Raw genomic sequence first — 22,854 nt, 5'->3', positions numbered from 1 at the left:
AATGCTCTCGTAAAATAGTTTCTCACTTTTCCATATTGGGTGACTTTAATTGATACAATCCGCTCTGGGGTGATGCTGATTTTGATGAGAGAGACGGGTTGTTCTCAGAACACGATCTGTCTCTCTTAAATACTGGTTCGTTTACATATATTCATGTATCTACTAAAACTTTTGCTGCTATTGATCTATCCATCTTTTTCCCTTTACTTTTCACTCGTTCTTTTTGTTTTTGTTTTTTTGGGGTGTGTGTGATTGTAACCCACGAGGCAGTGAATATCTATAGTTCTCAGGGAAATTGGCCATGGTCGAGGTCACCCATCCCAAGTGCTACGCTGAAAGTTGGATCCAGCTGAATGGCATTCTTTCACCTCTCTCTCGGAACTGATCCTGCTGTTGATAGTCTGCCATCTATTGATAACTGTGTGTAAACAGTAATTGATTGCATCGTTCAAGCTGATGTTTATTCTATACCTAAACCTTGACACACTTCCCATGTTATCTTCGTCCATTGTGGTCTCAAGCCTGCCAGCAGATAAAAAAGGTCCATTTCTGAGCCTGTGAATGGGTATCCCACTCTTTCTAACCGCATCACTTTCCAGCAGACTTGTGCCCATTCTTAGCAGGTCAGATAAAAGAGCCTAAAGGAATCTTGGATTAAGTTTATGATTAGCTAGCATCTTTTCTACTACCAGTTCCAAAATAATATGGGACAAGATTTGGAAAGTCGGTGGATGGTATGCTTCCCATCTTCTATTTATCTTGCTCTCCAATGACCAGGGAATTACTAATGTACAGAGCATTGCCGATACTTTAATTGAGATCTCTGCTTATCTTTCCACCTGTTTTGTTTTTTCTCCCCTGCTTTCTTGGCCATCAAATCTTGGGCAGAGCAGTTACCTCTTTCCTTTTGGGCCAATAATCTCTATGGCTGTAGTTTGCCCTTTACACTGATGAAATTCTAACTCACTCTGCTAGGTCTGGCAATAGATTGGTTAGATCTGATGATATTCACTATGAGATGCTGCACCATCTCTCTTTGCCTCTCTTGCTCTTCTTGTTGTTTTAAACCAACTCTGGCAAGAAATCGTTTTTGCTGATGCTTGGTGCAAAGCTATTGTTTTAGTTTTTTCTAAGCCTAGGAAGGATCCCACTATTCCTTCTAATTATTGTCCCGTTTTTCCTTGACTTGCTGTTTCTTTAAGGTCGTGAAGAGGATGATCAATGCATGTCTTATTTGGTTCTTTGAAACAATCTCCTCTCGCTCACCTGGTGCAGATTGTGTTGACAGGCTTTACTGTCGACCACCTGATTTGACGTTGCACACTGATCAGGAAAGTATTCCTCAAGAGAGAACATTTTGTTTCTGTCTTTTTGATCTAGAGAAAGCCGTATGACTACATGGAGGTAAGGAATTTTGCGGAACCTCTATTCATATGGTTTTGACTCTTTTCTGTTCTTTCACACAGGGACTTTGAGTCTATCTGGAGTGTGTCTTGAGCGTCACACTTTTCAGTATTGATATCAATGCTTTCACAATACAACTTCCTCCTAATGTTGCAAATGGGCTCTATGTTGATGACTTTCACATCTCATGTCGGTTATCGAGTATGAGGTTTATCGAGAGGCAGCTCCAGACTGTTCTCAATTGCTTGTTGAAGTGGACCACAACAAACAGTGTTACCTCTTTTTTTTCAAAACCGTGTGCATGCATTTTTGCCACCAGTGGGGTCTACACCAAGCTTCGTCTTGGTGATGTTGTTCTTCCTATGGCCCCCGAGGCAAAGTTCTTGGGGGTTATCTTTGACTGTATCTTTTCATTCCTCTCATAAAACAAATGTGCATCAAATGTACTGGGGCATGGAACATCCTCTGTGTTCTCTCTTCAGTCTCTCAGGAGTAGACCAACGTTCTATGCTCAAAGATCTATCATGTCCTCATTTAATCCAGCCTAGGTCTCTGGTCAATGGTTCTTCCAGGGCCTAAACCTTGAAGATGCTGGATTACATTCACCATCTGGGCTTTGGCTCTGCATATGGACTTTCTGCACTTTTTCAGTTCAGAGTTTGTACACTGAGTCCCATGAACCTCCTTTTAACCTCTATCATTTGCAACTTTATTTGCAGTATGCTTCTAAACCTCAATCCTTACCACAGCATCCCCTGAGGTTATGTCTTTTCCCTAATTGGGCTGTGCTCTTTTGAAATAAAATGTCTCTCATTCTTTCTTCCGGCCTTCATATCCAGTTGCAGCTGGTTGAAGTTAGTCTGCCATTGAATGATATTGCTATCTCCACTAATCAGTCCATTTCATCATGGCTTATTACCTTTCTCAGATGTAACCTTTTCTGTAGTCATCCGAGGAAGGCGAATACTCCAGGTTGGAAGTACCGTCTTCTCCTTGGTGAACATTTTTTTTGGAATTTTCAAGAATTAGAAGTGTGTAAAATAATAGTTTCACAACCACACTATGTTCATCATAGCTATTGCCAACGACGCGTTTTGCTCAAACCAGAATTCATCAGGCTGGCTAAGACCCAAGAAATGCAGTAGGTATAGTTGTTTGTAATCATACTTGGCTATCTTAAATAACACGTTCACGCCATAACGATTGCTATGCTATAATTCCCCTTAAGATGATTTTGATTGGTAGCATTTATGTGTGTTGTTTAATAAATATTGCATGCTCTACATTTTATGGTTGTGTTAAATGGTGACTGTCAGTGTCAGATCAAACGTTCAGTTGATTTAGCCCATTATGTTGGTAATTAGTGATTACAGCCAATCAGTATTGAAATTTTATTAACAATTTAACTTATTTCTGGTGAACCATCCCACATTTCGGTCAAGTCTCGTAAGAAGGATCTTACGTCACGTCTGTGGAAGGGCGTGGATGAGTGAACGTTAGACCCAATAAAGGAAGAATACAACGTATAAAACAGCCAGTGATAATGATTAGCTTGATTACGTCAGTTTTTTTAGATTTACAGTCTTGAAGAAGTATCTCTTAACTGAGTATTTCCGTGAAATTTAACTACTAACTTACTTCCTAATAGTTTGTAATAACTAATTAATCGTGTTTTGTAGCAAAGCAAAACGTTTTATTAAATTCGTAGAGTGAGAAGACTACATGTAGAGTTCACAAGTAGTCACAATATTGAAGAAATCTCACCCAACAAGGTTATGTCACGTGTCTGTTTTCCAACATTTCTTATAGATATGAGGGTCAGTCGACATGTTGAAAACATATCTCTCTGTTCAGAGAAGAACTGTTAGTTTGTACACAAGCTATATCATTTAGTTTTGAAAACCAGATAGGAAAATTGTGTGCGTTTGCACTTTCTTATAGCAAAGCCACATTAGGCTACCTGCTACGTCCACCGAGGAGAATCGAACCCCTGATTTTAGCATTGTAAATCCGAAGACTTACCGCTGTTCCACCGGCGGACTGATAGGAAAATTTTGTTTCTTCCAGTCGACGTTAGATGGCGAGCACAATGTTATATTATGTCATCTGAAGATATAAGGAAGAAATGCAGGGTTTGAAGTAATAAATTAAATCAAGTGTGTATTTATTTGCATAATTTGTTTCACACGTAATTTACTTTACAACTGTGTTATTGCATGTTAAAAATAATATTACAATTACATTAATACTTTCACTAGCCCTTCTTCGCAGCCTGAGTATTTGTTGATGCTTTAAGTGCTTCTTGATTGACTAACATAGTAGATTCCTCCAATCCTGGGGCAAAATAAAAGGAATTCTTGGTGATCCAGTTGTTGAACAACCAGCATACAAGTGACAATGTGAAAAACAAAGTGTTTTAAGATTGAACCCTCTCACTTTTGAGGATCTGACCTCGTACTTTGTTTGCAACTTTTCCTGGCAAAATTATGGATGTTTAACAATTTTTAATGAAATAACTCGTATTTGTTTTAACATGTTAATAGAAAGAAATATCAGGAATAAAAACTGGTCTAAGACTGTGGAGCTATCAGCTAAACAAACGTTAAAAACTGGTCCAAGACTGTGCAGCTATCAGCTAAACAAACGTTAAAAACTGGTCTAAGACTGTGGAGCCATCAGCTAAACAAACGTTAACAACTGGTCTAAGACTGTGGAGCTATCAACTAAACAAACGTTAAAAACTGGTCTAAGACTGTGGAGCCATCAGCTAAACAAACGTTAATAACTGGTCTAAGACTGTGGAGCCATCAGCTAAACAAACGTTAATAACTGGTCTAAGACTGTGGAGCCATCAGCTAAACAAACGTTTAAAACTGGTCCAAGACTGTGGAGCCATCAGCTAAACAAACGTTTAAAACTGGTCCAAGACTGTGGAGCCATTAGCTAAACAAACGTTTAAAACTGGTCCAAGACTGTGGAGCCATCAGCTAAACAAACGTTTAAAACTGGTCCAAGACTGTGGAGTCATCAGCTAAACAAACGTTTAAAATTGGTCCAAGACTGTGGAGCCATCAGCTAAACAAACGTTTAAAACTGGTCCAAGACTGAGTCATCAGCTAAACAAACGTTTAAAACTGGTCCAAAAACTGTGGAGCCATCAGCTAAACAAACGTTTAAAACTGGTCCAAGACTGTGGAGCCATCAGCTAAACGTTAAAACTGGTCCAAGACTGTGGAGTCATCAGCTAAACAAACGTTTAAAATTGGTCCAAGACTGTGGAGCCATCAGCTAAACAAACGTTTAAAACTGGTCCAAGACTGTGGAGTCATCAGCTAAACAAACGTTTAAAACTGGTCCAAAACTGTGGAGCCATCAGCTAAACAAACGTTTAAAACTGGTCCAAAACCGTGGAGCCATCAGCTAAACAAACGTGTAAAAACTGGTCCAAGACTGTGGAGCCATCGCTAACAAAACTATATTTACTGTGGGAGTGTGACCCGGGCATTTCTTTAAAGGAAGTGTTCTTGCTGGTACTAAACAACACAGGTATTGGAGTTGTGTCAGTGTTATAATATTTCAGTCAGTGACACAATTGTGATGCCCCTGGTTACGTTTGACTCGCGTTGCTGCCACCTGACGAAAATGTATGTTTGAAAGAAGAATGAAGTTATGCAGGCAATATAACTTTACTTTTGGATATACAATCAGCAGTACAGGGATAATTTTACATGAATATTTCGAACCTTTAAATGTGCCTTCTGATGACATCAGGTCACTTATAACTTTTTGTGGATCATTTTGACCAGAACAATTTTGCACCAATCAAAAACTACCTGTTACCAATTTCTCAAGTTTCTCTTCCAGTGTTAAAAAACAACATAACTCAATAGTATTACTTACCAGTGAATATTGTATACAGTAAACTAATACTGCAAAAGGAAGATTTGGAGATCCATCACTTCAGTCATTAATTACTAAGAGTTATCCCTTGAGTTACCTCCAAACTCCTATATTTTCTTATGTCATTACAGTCGCACACCACTAGGAGATGCCAGAAGCGTTGAGAATCGAGACCTGTTGATATTCGTTATGATTGTTTTATTATGTCCAATCAGAAACTAAAACTATCGTTGGTTTTAAGGTCACGCATAAGAATTAGGTATTGGTCCTTTATGTGGTACTTAGAAATGGATATTGGTCCATCTCTGTCATGCTCAGAGCACTGTTTTAGAGTTGTCTCAGACAAAACGAAAAAATGATAATATAACCCTAACCATTCAGATAATTTTTAATACTGTGTTTACTGTTAAATGCAATTACTGGCGTCACTACTTGATGGCCCTAGTCATGTTTCAGTAGGCTTATATATGTCAGTAATTATAAAACACAAAATCAACACAACTATTTACACCTTTTAGAATAAGGTTTATTACCATTTTAAATCGTGCTTACCTGGGTAATACTAACCAGTTAGAAGACTACTGTTTGATAACTATATTAATCTACAGTTTAATAACTGCATTAAACTATAATGATAACTATTAAAATACTGTTTAATAACTACATTAAACTATAATATGATAACTATTAAAATACTGTTTAATAACTACATTAAACTATAATATGATAACTATTAAAATACTGTTTAATAACTACATTAAACTATAATATGATAACTATTAAAATACTGTTTAATAACTACATTAAACTATAATATGATAACTATTAAAATACTGTTTAATAACTACATTAAACTATAATATGATAACTATTAAAATACTGTTTAAGAACTACATTAAACTATAATATGATAACTATTAAAATACTGTTTAATAACTACATTAAACTATAATATGATAACTATTAAAATACTGTTTAAGAACTACATTAAACTATAATATGATAACTATTAAAATACTGTTTAAGAACTACATTAAACTATAATATGATAACTATTAAAAATACTGTTTAAGAACTACATTAAACTATAATATGATAACTATTAAAATACTGTTTAATAACTACATTAAACTATAATATGATAACTATTAAAATACTGTTTAATAACTATATTAAACTATAATATGATAACTATTAAAATACTGTTTAATAACTATATTAAACTGTAATATGATAACTATTAAAATACTGTTTAATAACTACATTAAAATATAATATGATAACTATTAAAATACTGTTTAATAACTATATTAAACTGTAATATGATAACTATTAAAATACTGTTTAATAACTACATTAAACTATAATATGATAACTATTAAAATACTGTTTAATAACTACATTAAACTATAATATGATAACTATTAAAATACTGTTTAATAACTATATTAAACTGTAATATGATAACTATTAAAATACTGTTTAATAACTATTAAACTGTAATATGATAACTATTAAAATACTGTTTAATAACTACATTAAACTATAATATGATAACTATAAAAATACTGTTTAATAACTACATTAAACTATAATATGATAACTATTAAAATACTGTTTAAGAAATATATTAAACTGTAATATGATAACTATTAAAATACTGTTTAATAACTACATTAAACTATAATATGATAACTATAAAAATACTGTTTAATAACTACATTAAACTGTAATATGATAACTATTAAAATACTGTTTAATAACTATATTAAACTGTAATATGATAACTATTAAAATACTGTTTAATAACTATATTAAACTGTAATATGATAACTATTAAAATACTGTTTAATAACTAAATTAAACTGTAATATGATAACTATTAAAATACTGTTTAATAACTAAATTAAACTGTAATATGATAACTATTAAAATACTGTTTAATAACTAAATTAAACTGTAATATGATAACTATTAAAATACTGTTTAATAACTACATTAAACTGTAATAATATGATAACTATTAAAATACTGTTTAATAACTACATTAAACTGTAATATGATAACTATTAAAATACTGTTTAATAACTATATTAAACTATATTACTATAAACTTTATTAAAATACTGTTTAATAACTATATTAAACTGTAATATGATAACTATTAAAATACTGTTTAATAACTACATTAAACTATAATATGATAACTATTAAAAAAATACTGTTTAATAACTATTAAACTATAATATGATAACTGTTTAATAACTACATTAAACTATAATATGATAACTATTAAAAATACTGTTTAATAACTACATTAAACTATAATATGATAACTATTAAAATACTGTTTAATAACTATATTAAACTGTAATATATATATGATAACTATTAAAATACTGTTTAATAACTACATTAAACTATAATATGATAACTATTAAAAATACTGTTTAATAACTACATTAAACTGTAATATGATAACTATTAAAATACTGTTTAATAACTATATTAAACTGTAATATGATAACTATTAAAATACTGTTTAATAACTACATTAAACTATAATATGATAACTATTAAAATACTGTTTAATAACTATATTAAACTGTAATATTATAACTATTAAAATACTGTTTAATAACTATTTAAACTACAATATGATAACTATTAAAATACTGTTTAATAACTATATTAAACTGTAATATGATAACTATTAAAATACTGTTTAATAAATACATTAAACTATAATATGATAACTATTAAAATACTGTTTAAAACTACATGATATGATAATATGATATATTAAAAATACTGTTTAATAACTATATTAAACTATAATATGATAACTATTAAAATACTGTTTAATAACTATATTAAACTATAATATGATAACTATTAAAATACTGTTTAATAACTATTTTAAGCTGCAATATGATAACTATTAAAATACTGTTTAATAACTATATTAAACTGTAATATGATAACTATTAAAATACTGTTTAATAACTATATTAAACTGTAATATGATAACTATTAAAATACTGTTTAAGAACTACATTAAACTATAATATGATAACTATTAAATACTGTTTAAGAACTACATTAAACTATAATATGATAACTATTAAAATACTGTAAGAACTACATTAAACTATAATGTTTATAACTATACTGCATTAACATGTCTATGTAACCACAACTATACTGCATTGATAACTATTAAAAAATACTGTTTAATAACTATATTAAACTGTAATATGATAACTATTAAAATACTGTTTAATAACTATATTAAACTGTAATATGATAACTATTATTAAAGTACTGTTTAGGAACTACATTAAACTGTAATATGATAACTATTAAAATACTGTTTAATAACTACGTTAAACTATAATATGATATCTATTAAAATACTGTTTAATAACTATATTAAGAAAACTGTAATATGATAACTATTAAAAATACTGTTTAATAACTACATTAAACTGTAATATGATAACTATTAAAATACTGTTTAATAACTACATTAAACTATAATATGATAACTATTAAAATACTGTTTAATAACTACATTAAACTATAATATGATAACTATTAAAATACTGTTTAATAACTACATTAAACTGTAATATGATAACTATTAAAATACTGTTTAAGAACTACATTAAACTATAATATGATAACTATTAAAAATACTGTTTAATAACTACATTAAACTATAATATGATAACTATTAAAATACTGTTTAATAACTACGTTAAACTATAATATGATAACTATTAAAATACTGTTTAATAACTACACATTAAACTATAATATGATAACTATTAAAATACTGTTTAATAACTACATTAAACTGTAATATGATAACTATTAAAATACTGTTTAATAACTACATTAAACTGTAATATGATAACTATTAAAATACTGTTTAATAACTACATTAAACTGTAATATGATAACTATTAAAATACTGTTTAATAACTATATTAAACTGTAATATGATAACTATTAAAATACTGTTTAAGAACTAAATTAAACTATAATATGATAACTATTAAAAATACTGTTTAAGAACCAAATTAAACTATAATATGATAACTATTAAAAATACTGTTTAATAAACTGCATTAAACTATATTATGATAACTATAAAAATACTGTTTAATAACTATATTAAACTATAGTTATTAAAATACTGTTTAATAACTATATTAAACTATAGTATGATATTATTAAAATACTGTTTAATAACTACATTAAACTATATGATAACTATTAAAAATACTGTTTAATAACTACATTAAACTATAATATGATAACTATTAAAATACTGTTTAATAACTACATTAAACTATAATATGATAACTATTAAAAATACTGTTTAATAACTACATTAAACTATAATATGATAACTATTAAAATGCTGTTTAAGAACTACATTAAACTGTAATATGATAACTATTAAAAATACTGTTTAAGAACTACATTAAACTATAATATGATAACTATTAAAATACTGTTTAAGAACTACATTAAACTATAATATTATAACTATTAAAATACTGTTTAATAACTACATTAAACTATAATATGATAACTATTAAAATACTGTTTAATAACTACACATTAAACTATAATATGATAACTATTAAAATACTGTTTAATAACTACATTAAACTACAATATGATTAACTATTAAAATGCTGTTTAATAACTACATTAAACTATAATATGATAACTATTAAAATACTGTTTAATAACTACATTAAACTATAATATGATAACTATTAAAATACTGTTTAATAACTACATTAAACTATAATATGATAACTATTAAAATACTGTTTAATAACTACATTAAACTATAATATGATAACTATTAAAATACTGTTTAATAACTACATTAAAACTATAATATGATAACTATTAAAATATACTGTTTAATAACTACATTAAACTATAATATGATAACTATTAAAATACTGTTTAATATACTGTTTAATAACTACATTAAACTATAATATGATAACTATTAAAATACTGTTTAATAACTACATTAAACTATAATATGATAACTATTAAAATACTGTTTAATAACTACATTAAACTATAATATGATAACTATTAAAATACTGTTTTAATAACTACATTAAACTATAATATGATAACTATTAAAATACTGTTTAATAACTACATTAAACTATAATATGATAACTATTAAAATACTGTTTAAGAACTACATTAAACTATAATATGATAACTATTAAAATACTGTTTAAGAACTACATTAAACTATAATATGATAACTATTAAAATACTGTTTAATAACTACATTAAACTATAATACTGATAACTATTAAAATACTGTTTAATAACTTATATTAAACTATAATATGATAACTATTAAAATACTGTTTAATAACTATATTAAACTATAATATGATAACTATTAAAATACTGTTTAATAACTATATTAAACTGTAATATGATAACTATTAAAATACTGTTTAATAACTACATTAAACTATAATATGATAACTATTAAAATACTGTTTAATAACTACATTAAACTATAATATGATAACTATTAAAATACTGTTTAATAACTATATTAAACTGTAATATGATAACTATTAAAATACTGTTTAATAACTATATTAAACTATAATATGATAACTATTAAAATACTGTTTAATAACTACATTAAACTATAATATGATAACTATTAAAATACTGTTTAATAACTACATTAAACTATAATATGATAACTATTAAAATACTGTTTAATAACTACATTAAACTGTAATATGATAACTATTAAAATACTGTTTAATAACTACATTAAACTGTAATATGATAACTATTAAAATACTGTTTAATAACTATATTAAACTGTAATATGATAACTATTAAAATACTGTTTAATAACTAAATTAAACTGTAATATGATAACTATTAAAATACTGTTTAATAACTACATTAAACTGTAATATGATAACTATTAAAATACTGTTTAATAACTACATTAAACTGAATAATATGATAACTATTAAAATACTGTTTAATAACTACATTAAACTGTAATATGATAACTATTAAAATACTGTTTAATAACTATATTAAACTGTAATATGATAACTATTAAAATACTGTTTAATAACTAAATTAAACTATAATATGATAACTATTAAAATACTGTTTAATAACTAAATTAAACTATAATATGATAACTATTAAAATACTGTTTAATAACTATATTAAACTGTAATATGATAAACTATTAAAATACTGTTTAATAACTATATTAAACTATAGTTATTAAAATACTGTTTAATAACTATATTAAACTATAATATGATAACTATTAAAATACTGTTTAATAACTACATTAAACTATAATATGATAACTATTAAAATACTGTTTAATAACTACATTAAACTATAATATGATAACTATTAAAATACTGTTTAATAACTACATTAAACTATAATATGATAACTATTAAAAATACTGTTTAATAACTATAACTACATTAAACTATAAACTATGATAACTATTAAAATACTGTTTTAATAACTACATTAAACTATAATATGATAACTATTAAAATACTGTTTAATAACTACATTAAACTGTAATATGATAACTATTAAAATACTGTTTAATAACTATATTAAACTGTAATATGATAACTATTAAAATACTGTTTAATAACTATATTAAACTATAATATGATAACTATTAAAATACTGTTTAATAACTATATTAAACTATAATATGATAACTATTAAAATACTGTTTAATAACTATATTAAACTGTAATATTATAACTATTAAAATACTGTTTAATAACTATATTAAACTGTAATAATTATAACTATTAAAATACTGTTTAATAACTATATTAAACTGTAATATGATAACTATTAAAATACTGTTTAATAACTATATTAAACTGTAATATGATAACTATTATTAAATACTGTTTAATAACTATATTAAACTGCAATATGATAACTATTAAAATACTGTTTAATAACTATATTAAACTGTAATATGATAACTATTAAAATAATGTTTAATAACTATATTAAACTGTAATATGATAACTATTAAAATACTGTTTAATAACTGTATTAAACTGCAATATGATAACTATTAAAATACTGTTTAATAGCTGTATTAAACTGCAATATGATAACTATTAAAATACTGTTTCATAACTATGTTAACTTACAGTTTGATAACTTTATTAAACTAGAATTTCGTGTAGTGTAATTTTGAAGCTGTTACTAGTGATGTATAGTCTAGTTTTTGGAATGTTAAGAAGTTACTTCCACTTTAGTGATATCTGTTTTCATTTTCAACGAATCTGTGCAACCGAAGTCGCATATAAACATACCATCTTGTAGTTTTGCTATTATGCAATAGTTTTATAAATAGAGGGCGTAATCCAAGTATGTTCGAAAGTGTTGACGCCAGTGCACGAGGTGTCATAACCCAGGGAAGTAGGACCACATCCTGAGTTTGGCCCTCGCTACTCACTCAATTGGTTTTTCAGATGAATTGAAGTACTTTTACCAAATCAGTGCTCTTTTCTTACGCATCATCCGAAATCTATTAACATACACGAGCAATAAATGCGACTTGTGAAAACGTTGTTTTCAGTTGGACATAATTTTTGTATGAAATCAATGAATTCGCACACTAAAACGATCCCAGCCATAGATCAGTGGTACATCATGTGTAAAAAAAACGAATTTTACCTTTCATTGCTCAATGAATATAATTTCACATTTAGGATTTAACTTTTGAAACACGTTTTTACACGAGTTTTCGAAACCTGTTTCCTCTTTAACTCACGTTTTCCGTGCCCACGTTCTAAAAAAAAACACATTAGGGGGTAGTAGAAAATGTGTAATTCAGCTTTGTTGTAGAAACATTGTTACTGAACAAACAAGTTTCGTCATTGTTGTAACTAAATATTGTATAACAACAAAAAGTCTGCATATACAATTTGTATTATGGAGTCAAAATTATAAAGCGAGTTTCAAACGGCGGATGTATCGGCTCAGTTTTTTAGCCGTTTACATTTATTGCTATACTCTTATCAGTAAAGGGTGTGGCTTCTGTCATTTCTTGTTGTGATTGGTTGTTAAACATACATTTCACATTAGTGATTTTCTCTGAAACGTTTTAATGGAACTTTTAGGTTTTGAGAGAGTGTTCATTTTACAATAACTGAGCTTGCGTTAAGCTTCTATGGCGCCCCCTAGTGTCACAGTGGTATGTCTGCGGACTCGCGCACTAGAAACCGGGTTTCGATACCCGTGGTGGGCAGAGCACAGATAGCCCATTGTGTAGCTTTGTGCTTAATTCCATGACATAAATGCACATCTTTAACGGCCCTTTTGGATTTAAAAGAATTTAAACAGGAGAAATTTAAGAATACCTGAAACGAACTTACCACAAATACGATAAAATGTTTATTAGAATATTCTCGGGAACATTAGCATCAATTCTTTAATTATTGATACACACACACACACACAAATATATATGTATCAATAATAAAACATATTTCCAAACTGGTATTTATTGCTTTGTTTCAGTCTTAAGGACACTGGTTGGTTGGTCCTTTGTTAGGATTTCGGAGTTTGCGACATGGGTTGAAATCTTTTGATACCACGAAATATTTCTCGATATTTAAGCTGTGGAAACAAAAATAAAATTACAATCATTCCCTTACAATTTAAGGACAACGAGAGGTCCTGTTCATGAATTTAGGACCTCTCGTTCAGTAGATGTATAAATAGAGAACACTCAGAACCAGTCCTTATCGTTCATACGTTTATCAAGTATTCCTTTAACTGGTTAACATAACTGCATCTTCGACATCTGAAACCAACCTATTTCAAAGGCTAACCACCCTGTTAGAAAAATAAAATTATCTCAGCTGAAGATCACTCCTACCATGCCAAATTGTAGGATTTGTGTCCCCTAGTTCTATACTTTTCATAATTAAATACGAAAAAAAGCTCGTGCATCATCACTGTCAATTTCTTTAATAATCTTAAACAACTAACACGGAACTTTCCGACTCTTCTTTCAAGAAAAAAACAGTTTCAGATATGTTAACCTGCTCTTGTATGTTAGCCTTTCCATCTCAAGTATCATTCTATTACCTCTCCTCTGAATCTTTTCCAATACTGCGATGTTCGTGCTAAGGTAAAGTGGTCAATGACTTATACTATGACCTTATAACGTCTTTAGACTAGTGTTCTTCTCATGGATAGCGAGTAGCGGAGTGTTGTAGACTGGCTATCTTTCCTCTGAGAGAGAGATGATTTAGCAGCTTTACAATAAATACAAGTAACCCTAGTCTCTCATGGATAGCGAGTAGCGGAGTGTTGTAGACTAGCTATCTTTCCTCTGAGAGAGAGATGATTTAGCAGCTTTACAATAAATACAAGTAACCCTAGTCTCTCATGGATAGCGAGTAGCGAAGTGTTGTAGACTAGCTACCTTTCCTCTGAGAGAGAGATGATTTAGCAGCTTTACAATAAATACAAGTAACCCTAGTCTCTCATGGATAGCGAGTAGCGGAGTGTTGTAGACTAGTTATCTTTCCTCTGAGAGAGAGATGATTTAGCAGCTTTACAATAAATACAAGTAACCCTAGTCTCTCATGGATAGCGAGTAGCGAAGTGTTGTAGACTAGCTATCCTTCCTCTGAGAGAGAGATGATTTAGCAGCTTTACAATAAATACAAGTAACCCTAGTCTCTCATGGATAGCGAGTAGCGGAGTGTTGTAGACTAGTTATCTTTCCTCTGAGAGAGAGATGATTTAGCAGCTTTACAATAAATACAAGTAACCCTAGTCTCTCATGGATAGTGAGTAGCGGAGTGTTGTAGACTAGCTATCTTTCCTCTGAGAGAGAGATGATTTAGCAGCTTTGGAATAAATACAAGTAACTGTAGTCTATGGTGATGTCAGATGAACATTCACAAATTTTGTGGTAAGGGTTATTGTTTTATAATTTTATTTCAGTGTTATAGTTATTATTTTTACCGAACTGTAGCAGACGTTTCTTCTTGTTTTTTATGTAAACTGAAACTTTTAACGACAAGCCATGTAAAGCTGATAATATCCACGTTCACTGTTCATGTGAGGTTGGCCATGTCCACGTTCACTGTTCATGTGAGGTTGGCCATGTCCACGTTCACTGTTTATGTTAAGTTAATAATCTGTGTTCGATAGTAATGATGTTGTAATGGTTATTTTTCGTGTGATATCTAAAACATGTTTCACCATTCTGTTTGAAAAGTAACACACCCAATCGTCGGCTACCTCTACAAGCACGTTTTATACAATATCACTTACAACGTTGTGTAACATGAGCAATATGCATTATTGCACTTTGAAATACAGTCTTATAGAATGGCCTTATCTCTACCAAGGAAGTTCAAACATTTCGGGTTTACTTCTACCAGTTTTCTACCTCCTACGTGTTGCTTTAAATGATTGCTTCACTTAATAGATTAACAGGATGAACACATCGGTCTATATATGTGTGTGTGTGTGTGTACATACGTGGTTTTAACATTATTGTAACTGCTAAAAATGTTTGAGATTTTAAAATTAAAGTTCTTAGAACGTTACCTGTCATATCGACCGTACATTAAACACCCAACTGGTTCTCAGTGTAGTACTTTCTAGTAAAAAGAAAGTATAATTACATTTCAACCACACGCTGTTATAGCGTTTTATTAAATATCAGAATCAACCATTGTTGTACAATACTGCTGACGAGACTTGTTAAATATCAGAATCAAACATTGTTGTACAATACTGCTGACGAGACTTGTTAAATATGAGAATCAACCATTGTTGTACAATACTGCTGACGAGACTTGTTAAATATCAGAATCAACCATTGTTGTACAATGCTGCTGACGAGACTTGTTAAATATCAGAATCAAACATTGTTGTACAATACTACTGACGAGATTTGTTAAATATCAGAATCAACCATTGTTGTACAATACTGCTGACGAGACTTGTTAAATATCAGAATCAACCATTGTTGTACAATACTGCTGACGATACTTATTAAATATCAGAATCAATCAGTTATTGTTGTACAATATCGCTCTTTTCCTTTGTATAGAAACATGTGAAGTTGTCTTAAGGTAAATCACTACAGTATATTTATAACATAGGTATTCGAGATGTGATTTCAACTAATCCACCGCTTCTGAGGTGAGACGTATTTATGTAATCGTACCACGACATTCAGTGTTCAAGAACTAAACAACAAGTTTATAAACGAATATAGGTGTCGCTTTATAATTTAGAGAAGAACTTTGTTGGTGATTCCAGCAAGTTAACTGCAGATTTAAAGAAATAGTATTTTTTATGATATTTAATTATTATGTTAATAGTACATCAATGGAGGAAGCCTGGAGCAGCTGAATCTTAACACAAACGAGCCGCTCCCATGGCCAGTGAGGGTAAAGTTGGCACTGGACATCGCTCGGGGGATGGCGTACTTACACTCACGAGGGGTGTTTCACCGTGACCTGACGTCCAAGGTATTGTCATTATGTCCCCCCGTTTTTCATACCACAAAGAAATTAAGAGTGAGATAGCCAGTTAATCGGAGCTTACGTTTATTTGTGATCGACACATAAGTGTTAATATATTCTAGTTGTATAAAAAATGAAAGGTTTACAGTAAAGTCTCAACTAAAATATGAAGGATTTTCTTGCTGAATCAGGCAGCTCTGGTGAGGTGTTGCTTCATACAGTGGTATGTATTTAAAGTTATGCCTACTTGCGACGCCGAAAAGACAAACGTAATAATACGCATGATACTATGTAGATAAGGATTTTGATAAACTTGTATTAAATTTGATAAAACCATATCGATCACTCTTATCATATTATTTATTAATAGATATGATGTCGTTCTAGATTGCATTCGATAACCAAACTATGAACCTGACCTTGGAAGTGCCATGTCAGCAACGCTCTGACATTTGATAGGAGTGTTGTGTTGATCTCACAGTGACAAATAGTATCTTCCCTTAAAGCTGTGTTAGGAAGGCCCTGACATTTGATAGGAGTGTTGTAGTTGTATTGATCCAACAACGACAAATTGTATCTTCCCTGAATTTAGAAATGCTGTGTTAACAAAAACTCAACATTTGGCTTGAGTATTATGAACGATTTTGTTTTTATCGATGTTGAAAATATTAATTTTAACAAGCGCGTGCCATATGACTTAATAATGTAAATATAATATTCTAATCACAAGTAACTTAGTTTTTGCTAAAGATGTAAATGTTATATTAAATGCGCTTTGACATTTGGGCTGTATAAATAGATCTTCTCAGAGCCTTATTATAGAGATGATGAGTAATACACCAGATGAGCCAATTTCCTTGGAGATTTGGGTGGTACACGAACTTCCTGTAGTTTCAGAAAGCGATTAGCGACAAACAAGGAAATTTCTATCGTAGCATATACTTATAACACCCAATAATCAATCAGGCCTTTTTTTTACTTCCGCAATATTAACCAAAAATCTACTGTTGCAATAGTATTATTTAGACCTGAATAAGTTCTACTGTTGCAATAGTATTTTCTAGACCTGAATAAGTGAATCACGGTATAGGGATATTTGGCGGACATGACGTATGAAAAGTTATAGTAAGTCATGGAATTTATCTCTAACATCTCTTTTCACCCCTTATTTAATAATAATAATGTAGTGAAACCGTACAGTTCTCGTAAAAAAAAATAGAGCAAAAACACTTTGAACCCACGCTGAGACAAGACATTGGTGGGTTAATAGCACGCAGTGTGACGACCGTGCAACATGATAAACATAGGCAGGTCTATTTTAGGATATGTTAAGATTGTTCTCGGTGTGATCCACTAGGTAGCAGCGTCGTACGTCCCTGAGCGATTGAATTACAGTATTTTTATTTTTAAACTTAGCGTTTGATGGAAATGTTTGTAATAAGTTTGTTTTGATACTGTAAAAATGCACAGTGAATTTTATTGGACTAAATCCTTTACAGTTTAAAAATTACTTTTCATTGATTGGTTGATACTTCCTCCAGAATGTTCTCATCAAGAGAGAAAGTTCCGGAATGACGGCTGTTGTCGGAGACTTTGGTTTGGCAGAAAGAATACCGGATAATACGAGGTGTGGTCTTTCACGCTTAAACCAAAACGTTTATTATAAAGAATTCGGACACCTTGTCAGTCGTTTCAATTATTAGAACTTTATATTAAATACAACAAAAACACACAAAACTTGTTGTAATGTAGATAATCCACTGAAAACCAACGTTTTTTGTAGTGACGTACACAACCCATTAAAATCTCGTGGCTTGTAGTAAAGTACATAACCCACAAAAAAGGCCTGCATTAAGGTACATAACCCACTAAGAACCCACATGGCTTGTAGTAAAGTAACAACCCACTAAGATGTCACATGGTTTGTAGTAAAGCACATAATCTAGTAACACAAGACTTGTAGTGAGGTATATAACCCACTAAGATCCTACATGGCTTGTAGTGAGGTATATAACCCACTAAGATCCTACATGGCTTGTAGTGAGGTATATAACCCACTAAGATCATACATGGCTTGTAGTGAGATGTATAACCCACTAAGATCATACATGGCTTGTAGTGAGATGTATAACCCACCAAGATCATACATGGCTTGTAGTAAAGTACACAATATACTGAGGTCTCACATGGCTTGTAGTAAAGTACACAACCCACTAAGATCATACATGGCTTGTAGTAAAGTACACAACCCACTAAGATCATACATGGCTTGTAGTAAAGTACACAACCCACTAAGATCATACATGGCTTGTAGTAAAGTACACAACCCACTACGGTCTCACATGGCTTGTAGTGAAGTACACAACCCACTAAGGTCTCACATGGCTTGTAGTGAAGTGTACATATCTCACTGGCAAATTTAGTTCAAACAAAAAGTTATTTTTTAATTGTGTCATTTACATTTATGTTATTGGAATTTTGTAGACCTTATACATATATCTTGTATAAGTTATTATATATATTTTATTAAACTTTAAAAAGGTGATACCTTGTAAGAAATTAATTTTGTTCATATACATGTTACATACCTGTGTTAGTGACTGTTAAAGTATCATTAGAAAATGCTTTATATTCATATGCAACTTTGGAAACAAATTGTTTTAAGACCAGAATAGAGGTTTAATAGAAACATGATTAGAAATTATTGAAATATTAAAAAAAACAAAACAGAACTATGCAGATAAACAAAATGTCCGGTACAAACTTTATATCATACAAGTAAATGTGATATTTACAGGAAGAATGTGGTTATTAGAAAATTGTTACTTTCTATCAATAAATGGTTGTGTTATTGGGAATGTTGACCAGATATTTGAAAGTGAAGTGTCTTTACCTTTACATGACTGTGATATGTGACGTAAATGTATTGTTTTAACAACAGAATTAACGTTCACTAAAAATAGAAGAAATTATTTGGATATGATTTTGATTTTAGACTAAAAAGTGTTTTGTTTACAGATAATAAAATATGAAAAAAGAAAGTTTGGTATATTAATTGTTGGTTGACTTTGTTATAGTAGTGAAGGGGAGATTGATATATTAAGTTTGAAATAAATCCCTTTTTTATATTTATTTTAACTTGGTTGATTTCATAAAAAACCTTTCTCATTTGTTTTGGTGGTGTCTTATAGTGACCATACCCATAGACTTCCAGTTGTTGGATCTCCATATTGGATGGCACCAGAATGCTTAAAAGGAGAATGGTACAATGAGAAGGTAAGATAATCTTTGTTGAAATCTGGGATGTCAGCCTTGGCCTTTGCATTGCCATCTTTGCCATTACCAGTTCTCTCTGTAAAACTTAGATGCACACTAATTTCTCAGACTTTTCCAAAATTACAAATCTCAGTCTATGAACTATCAATCAGAGACCCCCTTGTTAGAAGATTTATTAAAAGCCCACTTTAGTTAATTGTAATCTTTAAGAGTGTATGAAGGAAGGTACTAATATCCCTGAACACCTCAGCTGAGGAAAGTTTCCATTTAAAACTAAACAGCTGCCACAAATAAAATGAAAAAATAAAGGTAACAGTGGTAAGATAGATATCATGAAACAAACAAACAAACAGGGAACTGGTAGTGAATACAGCCTATTATGGTTTTATACATCACTGACTGATTTAATTTAACTTATAATTATACTTAAGTTGTCTTATAAGAACATCAGTAAGTGTGGTTTGAAGTCAAAGACCAAGATGATGTGATATAATGAGAGAAGGTGTTGTGATTTGGATGGTTTGGGAGTGATTTGGTAGTGGCAATTCTCCAAAGATGTCTGCTTGAGTTAGGATGACAATGGTAGGCTTTAACAGTTGTAATTTGACATGGAGATAGTAGGTTGTGAATAGTTGTATTTCTTGTTTGTGTTACAGTTTCAATAAGTCTGAAGAAGGACCTACTTATGTTGTTGTTAATATCCATATTTCATGTGTGTTTTACAACTGTAATAGGTCATGGAAATAAACTTGTGCATACTCCTGTTTTAATTCTGATACTTAGTGTGTTTCTTATTTTAATTTATTACTGAATATGCTAGTTGTAAGTTATTTAGTAGTTTATATTTAACGTAAGTTAGATAGAATGGTCTAATGTCTGTAATGTTTTGTTTTGCAGGCTGACATATTTTCTTTTGGTATAATTCTGTGTGAAATGATCGCTAGAATTGAAGCAGATCCTGACGTTTTGCCCCGCACTGAGGTGAACAAAATCTTTTCAATATTAGATGTAATTGAAAACATTGGTATTACTAGTATTACTTTTAAAAATATACAGTATAAAATAAATTATTATTAATTTTGTTCGTAATAATTATTAATATCATATGTTGAATATTTTTTTGGCTGTACGTTATTGGCTTATATTCTTTTAGATATTTTTGTTTTAAATATTTTTTCACTCTGATTGACGTCTAATTTGATAATTGTTGTTGTATCTTAAGCTTATGAAATGCAAGTAAACGATGTATGTTTCATTAATTTTAATTCTTGAAGAGATAATGCACTAACCACTCCTAAGTTTAAAGATGTACTTTTTATGTTAGGAAGCCTGTCTATTTAACTAGAGAGTGACAGATCATGGGTCAAAGGCCATCTCATCATGTGTTTTGACTTACTTTCAAAATTTTATTGAACCTCTATTTTATGAATTTATGTCCATAATGTGGTTCCAAACTGTAGATTATAATTTAATTTATTATGTTATACATTATTTGATTTCTTAATTTAAAAGTAAATATTTAAAAAACATGCACCTAAACATCGATTTTTATATGTCTCATGGTATGTTGGATCCAGAACTTGTTCAAATTAAATGTTTCTGATATCACAATGCAAAGGCTATACATTAGTACAAATTAGGAACTCAAGTTACAGATATTTAAAAGCTAGATTGTAAAATAAGAATCTCCTATGTTTTTTATATTCTGTACTAAATCAAACAAAGTTGTCCCACTTACCTACTTCAATATTTGGAAACAGTCTCTTACATATACTTACGTATATATGTGACACACAAATAACTAATCGACAGCTCAAAACGTCCCACAAATGGTTTTCTCAGCCATTTTCAAATACAAGGGAGCCATCTCTTTCTTTTGAGACAAACTTTTGTGGGAGCAAGTTGAGTTGTTGGCCTGTTTGAATTTTTATATTTTTTTAGACACAAATACAGCTCAGTTACCAAACTTTATAAGTTATAATGGAATTTTGGGATATTAATTTAGTAGCTTATGATTTGTTGGTTATTCAAGTGTATATATAAATCCTTAAAAAATTTTCTTTCACATCCTCCATGTTCGAAATTTCTTAAGATATTGCATCCTACTACAAGCAGTAACCAAATACAAATGTTGGAAGTAGAAGAAATAATTATTTGCTTTACTTCTGTTTATTCTTCTATGTTTCAAGAAAAGTTAAAAAAGTTATTTCTAAATAGTAATATTGTATTATAACTGAAAGGTAGCTGTATTTTACAAAATACTAGTCTAATAAAATACAGTTGAAACAGGTTACTTTGTATAGGGTAGTTTTATATTTTCGGATCTAATAATATTTAGTGTACATGCTCTGCATTATTGTAACTTGAATCAAGTTAACTAGCAGTGTCAGAAAGGTCAGTATACATAAGTGGTTATGAGATCAATACAATCTGTCGAAATCAGACAGATTCTGATTTCATAATGAAATTAACAGATAAAATATAAAGTTTTTCTTTAAAAAACATTTGATAATTATCTGAAGGTTATAAAGATTTCACATATGAAATTTTAAAACTTTCTGATGCACAAAAGTGTTTTTAATTTTAAAATGAAAATTACTCAGCATGTTAGATAGTCATCATTCTGACAGAATGAAATTTACGAGAAAATCTTTAAGTAAAAAATATTAATACTTAA

General features: G+C 29.6%; 1 protein-coding gene across 1 annotated transcript in view; it reads left to right on the top strand.

The window, feature by feature from the left end:
- LOC143248603 (uncharacterized) overlaps positions 1-22,854 on the top strand; it is a 47,764-nt gene that overhangs the window by 8,440 nt on the left and 16,470 nt on the right. The window contains exons 2-5 of the mRNA XM_076497099.1: positions 16,758-16,907; positions 18,443-18,528; positions 20,093-20,177; positions 21,075-21,158. Of these exons, the coding sequence (XP_076353214.1) occupies positions 16,857-16,907; positions 18,443-18,528; positions 20,093-20,177; positions 21,075-21,158 (306 nt within the window). The 5' untranslated portion in view covers positions 16,758-16,856. The remainder of the gene's footprint in view (positions 1-16,757; positions 16,908-18,442; positions 18,529-20,092; positions 20,178-21,074; positions 21,159-22,854) is intronic.

This window comes from Tachypleus tridentatus, chromosome 4 (assembly GCF_004210375.1).
Source record: "Tachypleus tridentatus isolate NWPU-2018 chromosome 4, ASM421037v1, whole genome shotgun sequence".
NCBI lineage: Eukaryota > Metazoa > Arthropoda > Merostomata > Xiphosura > Limulidae > Tachypleus > Tachypleus tridentatus.
Note: the sequence above shows the minus strand (reverse complement) of the source record. Positions and strands in the feature narration are given on the sequence as shown.